At 41.5% G+C, this 8,478-nt stretch overlaps 1 protein-coding gene across 1 annotated transcript in view; it reads right to left on the bottom strand.

The window, feature by feature from the left end:
- Window positions 1-436: 436 nt before the first annotated feature.
- The window catches only part of LOC136886782 (phospholipase A2-like), a 30,684-nt gene continuing 22,642 nt past the window's right edge, over window positions 437-8,478 (bottom strand). The window contains exons 3-4 of the mRNA XM_068230960.1: window positions 4,136-4,288; window positions 437-540 (exon numbers count right to left, since the gene is read on the bottom strand). Of these exons, the coding sequence (XP_068087061.1) occupies window positions 456-540; window positions 4,136-4,288 (238 nt within the window). The 3' untranslated portion in view covers window positions 437-455. The remainder of the gene's footprint in view (window positions 541-4,135; window positions 4,289-8,478) is intronic.

Genomic DNA, 8,478 nt, shown 5'->3' with positions numbered 1-8,478 from the left:
TTCCAAGTTCTCTGAAAACGTTTAAGAAAACAATTGATAGGAAATCTGCCGCCTGGCCGATAGCAGATTACTGATTATTTATTCAAGTGCCGACCACGCTAAATTGGGAACAGGGCCAGGAATAAGTACCTTAAGTTACGACCATTCTGTAAATGTAAACCGTTTATTAACTTCCTATAATGTAGACTATATACAACATACCAAGTATGATGTGATATTACAAAAATGTTAAATATTTACTTAACTTCCAAAACGAAGATAGTCATTATGAACAATGTATGTGAGTGATATTACAGTACTTACATAGTCAGCAAACACAACATAAAACGTGTTTTCTCTCATTATGAAATATTCTACGCATTTAATACGCCGATCGTCAAAAGTACGAATTGCTTACAAAATTCGCTGTCTAACAATAACACTAATGGTGAGATTTCAGTGATGCCTCATGGTAGTCAGAAGAATGGAACGTCAAACCACTGCCACTGTTTGGGCGACTCTTCATCAAACTCATACTCCAAACAGCGCTTCCGTACAATTCTGAAACAAACATAAAACGATTAGCGATTTGATACACGGAATTCAAAACTACATTTTGGAGACGCCACAAGGATTCATATTCCGTCAAACACTGTATTTATTATTATTATTATTATTATTATTATTATTATTATTATTATTATTATTATTATTATTATTATTATTATTATAGACTGTTCTAACTTTCAGCGTTTGGTCTGCACGCCGCTGTGAATTAACTACGCGTTTCCACAATCATCTATTTCCTAGTAGCTTTGGGACTTATTAATTCCACACCTCTGAGTCTAAATAGTGTCACCTTGGTCTGCTCTATCAATCAATCAATCAATCAATCAATCAATGTTCTGCATCAGTTGTTTACCTGAGAGTCACCGTGGCTCAGGCGGTAGTGCGCCGGCCTCTCACCGCTGGGTTCCGTGGTTCAAATCCCGGTCACTCCATGTGAGATTTGGGCTTGATAAAGCGGAGGCGGGACAGGTTTTCTCCGGGTACTCTGGTTTTCCCTGTCATATTTCATTCCAGCAACACTCTCCAATATCATTTCATTAATCAGTGCCCCAGAGGAGTACGACAGGCTTCGGCAGCCGGCACAATTCCTGTCCTCGCCGCTAGATGGAGACTTCATTCATTCTATTCCTGACCCGGTCGAATGACTGGAAACCGGCTGTGGATTTTCAACAGAGTTGGAAATTTATAGCACATTTCCCTTGATAATTTATTACAATCCCTTACTCTTCGTCCTATCAATGAATATTTGCCCCAATCTGTCCTCTTGCATTCCAACTTTATCTTCATATTATGATTTTCCTGCTTTTAAAAGCTCCACTCAAGCTTATTCTTCTACTTGTCATTCCACGCCAAGTCTCCACTGACAGCTCGAAACATACCGCATAGTCGAGCATCTTGTCTCCTTACTCCCAAGTCTTCCCAGCTCAAAGTTTGCAATATTTTAGTAACACTACTCCTTTGTCGGAAATCCCCCAGAACAAATCTACTTTTCTTACCCGCTATAGTTAAGTCCATTATTTTCCTAAATAACCTATAGGCTACTCCTCCATTCGCCTCACCTGATTTCAACACCGAAGTTGGTTTGTGCGTACTTACAGTAATAGGAAGAGGAGTTAGGGATTATAATAATTTGCCACGGGAGATGTTCGATAACTTTTCAACTCCTTCAAATGATTTAAGAAAACACTAGGTAAACAACTGAGGGAATCTGCCACCTGGGCGAATGCCCTAAATGCAAACTAGTGGTGTCTGATTAATCTGTCGAGTTCATTCCTAACTTAGCCTTTTTATCCTCATACGTAGTACCTTCCTGCCATTGTTCCCATCTGTTTTTATCATCAATCACTGTCGCTAGTTTGTGCCCGTTACTTCTAACGTATGAATATGATATCTGAGTCCACCCAGCTTTCACTCCCGTATATCAAAGTCGGTTTGAAAACAGACCTCTGTAACATAGTTTCGTCCGGTAGCTGACAGAATGCTTTTGCTAGTTGTTTTACGTCGCACCGACACAGACAGGTCCTACGACGACGATGGGATAGGAAAGGGCTAGGAGTGGGAAGGAAGCGGCCGTGGCCTTAATTAAGGTACAGCCCCAGCATTTGCCTGGTGTGAAAATGGGAAACCACAGAATGCTGTTGATCGTAAATGAAAACTCACTGCATTAGCTTTACTGCATCTTACTACTATCCTGGGAGAATACACATCCTAAATACTTGAAATGATCTACCTGTTTCAGTTTCCCTCCTGACATCGCTTTCATCGTGCTCTTGTTTTCAAGTTCCAAGATATTAGACTGCAGACTTTCAGCACAATCTGCTATTAAAACCAAGTCTTATGGGTATAGACTAAACTGCTTAGGCTACTATATTTCCATCTAACATAACTACTAGCCTATACCTGGGGACAAAATATGGCGACCTCAGTTCCTGAAAGCGAGCGGGAAGCCAGCAGTCAATCACAGTCTGCACCCTGCTGAGTTTACGAGTTCTAAGTTTTTCCTTGTTTGGTGTGGAGAGGTTGCCAAACCACTTTCTTCTATACCCTCTTCAGTGTTCACCCTCGTGGCGATTTCAAGAGAGGAATTGGCAACTGCGGCTATAGTGCACGTACTAAATTCTATAAGCCGCTAATATACACCTCTACCACCTCAAGGGCGGTGTCCTGGAGCGTGAGACTTTAGGTCGGGGGCATAAAACTGGGCAGGAGGACCAGTATCTCGCCCAGGTGGTCTCACTTGCTATGCTGAACAGGGGCTTGCAGGGGTGTGGGAAGATTAGAAGGGGTAGACAAGGAAGAGGGAAGGAAGTGGCCGTTAGGTAGGTACTATGTCGGCATTTGCCTGGAGGAGAAGTGGGAAACCACGGAAAACTACTTACAAGATGGCTGAGATGGGAATCGAATCCCTCTCTACTCAGTTGACCTCCCGAGGCTGAGTAGATCCGGTTCCAGACCTCGTACCAGTTTTGAAATTTCGTGGCATAGCCGGAAATCGAACCCGGGCCTCCGGGGATGGCAGCTAATCACGCTAACCTACACTATAGAGGCGGACAATTCTTTACTTCAATTTCTTTAAAAACGACTTAGTGGAAATAGGCACAAAATGTCATTCCACACAGCTAACCGATTCGTTGCGCCACACCAAGTAGTGAAGACTATTGTAGCAACGTGTAGAAGCGCGATTAGTATCTGATGGCGCAAAATCTTAGTTGCGCACACTTATAATTGTTCCTTTGGTGAAATTTTTATTGTATAGTACTGAATCAATACCGCCTCTGTGGTTAGTGTGATTAGCTGCCACCCCCGGATTCCCGGGTTCGATTCCCGGCTCTGCCACGAACTTTGAAAAGTGGTACGAGGGCTGGAACGGGGTCCACTCAGCCTCGGGAGGTCACCTGAGTAGAGGTGGGTCCGATTCCCACCTCAGCCATCCTGGAAGTGGTTTTCCGTGGTTTCCCACCTCTCCTCCAGGCAAATGCCGGGATGATACCTAACTTAAGGCCACGGCCGCTTCCTTCCCTCTTCCTTGTCTATCCCTTCCAATCTTCCCATCTCCCATAAGGCCCCTGTTCAGCATAGCAGGTGAGGCCGCCTGGACGAGGTACTGGTCCTTATCCCATTTGTATCCCCGACCCAAAGTTTCACGCTCCAGGACACTGCCCTTGAGGTGGTAGAGGTGGGATCCCTCGCTGAGTCCGAGGGAAAAACCAACCCTGGAGGGTAAACAGATTAAGAAAGAAAGAAAGAACGAAAGGAAGAAAGAAAGAAAGAAAGAAAGAAAGAAAGCATGTACTGAATATAAATCTCAACAACCAAAAACTATTATTGCCGCACTTAAGTTGGGAAACTGTCAACCTTTATTTCTCTGTCGAAGTTTGCTCAGAGAGCATCCCTACCATTTTGTAGTGTATTTTTTGGTTAATTTTGTTGTCTACCCCCTACTATATTCCCCACATCCCCGGTACATTTTGTTGTCTATTCATTTTTGTACCCCTTCACCCTCCCTATCATCACTACTTCTGGCAACCATGACACACACCTATACCCAGTTTGTCTCCTCATACTAAAGTAGTTACGATTTACTTACGGGGAGTACCTTTTGCAGCTCCTTATGGGGTAGTCTTCCCTAAAGCATTGTGTGTTGAGGACATCGAAGTAAGTGACTCCGACTTGTTTGGAGGAGAGATCTCCCACTTTCATTAGACAGTCGTAGAACTTCTGGTCGCACTCACAGTTCAGCCTGCAACATGCATGAAGGTCGCAAAACATCAGTTATACTAAAGAACAGCACACACAAAGTGTGAACTGGGTTCCAGTAAAATGCAGTATACTGCGGGCAGCAGGTTTATTAATTATTTATTTAGCGTATGACTGACATAAAACACAAAACAATGGGGAATAAACAAAGAAAAGAATAATGTAAGTTCATGATGTACACTTTCCAGCAGACCTTATACATTACAGTCCAGGTTCTTGAGCTATTCAACTACATCAGCTGTCGCATCAATAAAATCTTGTCTCTCTCCTGGCAGGACATTCAAAGGCGATGTGGTAGATTATCTGACTGTCATTCTCACAGTCGCAGGTGAATTGGTCGATTGAGGAACGGTAGACCAATTCCATATTTGATTTTGATATATTTTACCGTTTCGAACTAGTGGTTTGTTTTTTGTAAGGAACAAGCGATCCCGCCGCTTTGTGCTAGCCTCAGCGGGCGCCCAACTGAGCAACTCTGTGCTAGAGGCTTGCATACGGTATATCCTTCCTCAACTTTCCCGCCTGAAATCTGGGCTGAATTTTTTGATTCTACATCCCGTACAACTAACTGCTGTGGATCTTTCTATTCGAAGCTGAATTCTCAATGTTATACCGCCCATGGCTCAAGCTGTACGGCGGCCGCGCGTGTTCGTTTGCTTCTTCTCTGGCAGTATATTGTTGAAGTAGTCTGCCTTATTCGGTTCCGTTGTCTAGCACTGATAGTATCTTCGGTGAGTGAATTCAATGCAGTATGTATCGGAGAGGGAGAGGGGGGGTACTAAGAGGGATGGATTACAGCACAGCACACAACTGATTTTCTGTACCAGCCACCACTGGATGGCTTATCGCCAATTTTGTTCAACTGCATCCTAGAGGAAATTGTAAAAATTTGGAATGAAAAATTAAAATAAACATAAAATTTCGCCATTAACTTGGGGGAGAAAAAAATAGGTGTTGAAATCAATCGCTTGCACATTCGGGGTCCTTATCGCTGCCACTGTAGATGTCCAAAATTTCCGCAATGTTCGCCCCACATCAAGTAAAATAACGGCTTCGGGATTGGCCCTATCGAAAAATTAAGTGCACCTTGTGGCCTTGAAATTACATTTTCTACAAGAAACATCATTTTCTTCTTAACTTTAACGGCTTCTGTGGTTTTGACTGTGGTTGTCTTCACTTCAGTTTATCTAAAGTGCAGTTCAAAACTAGACATTCACTTGCGTAAAGACATTTTGGTTTCACCACTGTATTTTAGTGCCTCGTTTTAAGATTTTTAGATAAGCATTTCTTGTTGTAAACATTCTTAGTGATGCCATACGCTCTTTCCATCTTGTGTAACCTTTCTTCTACAGCAAATTATTCTAAACGATTTTCTTGACTTATTTATCCCAGATATCTCTATTCGACGAATACTTGTTTTCAGAAGTGTTGTATCGGTTTTTTCTATTTGTAATAAATTTGTTTTCTCGAACCTGTTTTGTTGGCTATTTTTCCAAGAGATTAATTTGTGTTGTTGCATCTGTCAGACTCTCTGACAGTATACCAAAATCGACTGCAAATGCTCGTTGGTTTGTGCGCATTCATTTCAGAACATCGCAGGGGCATCACGTGATAAGCTTGCACGCATTGCGCGGTTCTTTCTAAGAACTGGAGAGAATCGTGGGGGTTCTCGCGTTACGGAAGAAAACAAGGAAACTACGGACGCAGTTATTCATCACATATTGAAACATAAGTATAGGCAAAGTCACTATAGTCGCAGTAAGTGTACATGAGCGTATTTGCCTTCGGACCTTAATATCAACAAAATGTACATTCAGTTCTGCAGAGAGATTTAGAAGGGAAATCAAAATGTTCAATTTCAAAGTACAACCAATTTTCTATACGAAATTTAATTTAGGTTTTGAGAATCCACACTCAGATACATGTTCGACATGTAAATAACTTTTATTGATAATTAACGATACGAAAGTCCGCCTCTGTGGTGTAGTGGTTAGTGTGATTAGCTGCCACCCCCAGAGGCCCGGGTTCGATTCCCGGCTCTGCTACGAAATTTACGAAATTTGAAAAGTGGTACGAGGGCTGGAACGGGGTCCACTCAGCCTCGGGAGCTCAACTGAGTAGAGGCGGTGTTCGATTCCCGCCTCAGCCATCTTAGAAGTGGTTTTCCGTGGTTTCCCACTTCTCCTCCAGGCAAATGCCGCTTCCTTCCCTCTTCCTTGTCTATCCCTTCCAATCTTCCCATCCCCCACCAAGGCCCATGTTTAGCACAGCAGGTGAGGCCGCCTGGGCGAGATACTGGTCTTCCTCCCCAGTTGTATCCCCAGGCCCAGAGTCTGAAGCTCCAGGACACTGCCCTTGAGGCGGTAGAGGTGGGATCCCTCGCTGAGTCCGAGGGAAACACCGACCCTGGAGGGTAAACAGATTACGAACGAACGATATGAAAAATGACGTTGTAAGGAACAAGGTTCATATTGATTATAAATTACACAAAGCACGAGCTCATACATTTTTGGCCATAGTTAAAGAAAAGGATGACAGTCATGTTGATGATATATTTGACATGCAACAAAATTAACACAATCAAAGTATCTATAGGGGAAGCATTTTACCTGAGACAAGCATGGTTATACAATCTTTGTGTCATGACAAATGAAAAGCCAGTGGACAAATGTAAAGTTTTCTTTTATACGTGGTTGGAGACAGAAGGGGGTCCTGGAGCGAGTGAAATAACTTCGGGTGTTAAAGACTATCTTCAGCCCTTAGGAAATAATCTTCGCAAGGAAGAGGCTAGAGATTAAAAAAAAAAAAAAAAAAAAAACAGGCTATTTTCAGTCTCTTGTGTATCCCAAAATAAGAATAGTATTTTGTTAGCATCTGTGGCACGTTTCCTCGAAAAGTCTAAAGTTTTCAAATCAGTTGAACATTATTTTCCCATTCGAGGTCATAGCTTTTTGCTATCGAGTGTTCGGGAACGTAGAGAAAAAATACAGAGATAAAGAAGAGATCGTATCGCCTATAGAGTATCATAGCCTACTCAGTGATCACGGACAAGTGAGAATACTGCGAAAAGATTGGAACATCTATGATCTGAAGGCAAAATCAAGAAAGATTTTAAAACGGAAACTACCTTTCAACATCACGAAAACCCGCATCATTCAATACATGAAAGATGAAAACTTCAAGGTACAAGTCACTGTTCACTACACATCCAGAGGTGAATCATCCATTGTAGAAATACTCAATAAAGGAAATATTTCCTTCAAAGAAATGGACTTGGCTCCAAAATCGGAAATAGTAAATCACGTTAGTAAGGAAAAGAGCCAACATATGGCAAAATTAATGAAATTCATACAAATACCTGGGGAAGCTAAGGAGTTCTATGAAGCGGTTCTTAAGGGAAAACATACCAAGAACAAGCTGAATTTAAGTGATTTGATGGAGGATAGAGAAGTTGGGGAAACTGACTGAGACATAGAGAGGTCTAGTCAATAAAAACAGAGATTCATTAATTTTATGTCTTAAATTTTGAAACACTGGTATTGTATGTACCATTACCACTACCATTCTTCATTTGTAGTATTGTGATAATGTCTGTGTGTAAATTCTGACATTTCATGTTTTAAAATTTGTTTTATGTATGCTATGGAGGAAATGTTTACTCAATAGGATTATGCGAAGAATGAGTTTTGAAAAAAAAAAAAAAAGAAACCGAACATTTTCTCCTAACTTTTTTTGTAAAAACGATTCAAATTTGTGCTTTTGGCTATACTTATATCAGATTGTAACTAACAAATAAATTGTTTAAGATGGACTTTGTCAAAATATCCTTTTATTCTACTTCTAACCAGTTTTCTGCCTCTCCTAAAAAATTATGATTTTGCAAGGAGCGAGTTTGGAAAAAAACGGTCCTCAATTATTTACCTGGCCTTTTCTTAACATTTTCAAAGAACTTGGAAATTCATCGAACATTTCCCGTGATAATGTATACCAATCTCTTACTCCTTGTCCTATAAACTAATATTTGCCCCAATTTGTCCTCTTGAATTCCAGCTTTATCTCCATGTTATGATATTTCCTACTTTTAAAAGCTCCCCTCAAGTTTATTCATCTAGCCGTCATTCCATGCAAACTCCATTGACAGCTCGAAACATACCGCATAGTCGAGCAGCTCGT

The sequence above is a fragment of the Anabrus simplex genome, chromosome X (genome assembly GCF_040414725.1).
Source record: "Anabrus simplex isolate iqAnaSimp1 chromosome X, ASM4041472v1, whole genome shotgun sequence".
In the NCBI taxonomy this organism is placed as follows: domain Eukaryota; kingdom Metazoa; phylum Arthropoda; class Insecta; order Orthoptera; family Tettigoniidae; genus Anabrus; species Anabrus simplex.
Note: the sequence above shows the minus strand (reverse complement) of the source record. Positions and strands in the feature narration are given on the sequence as shown.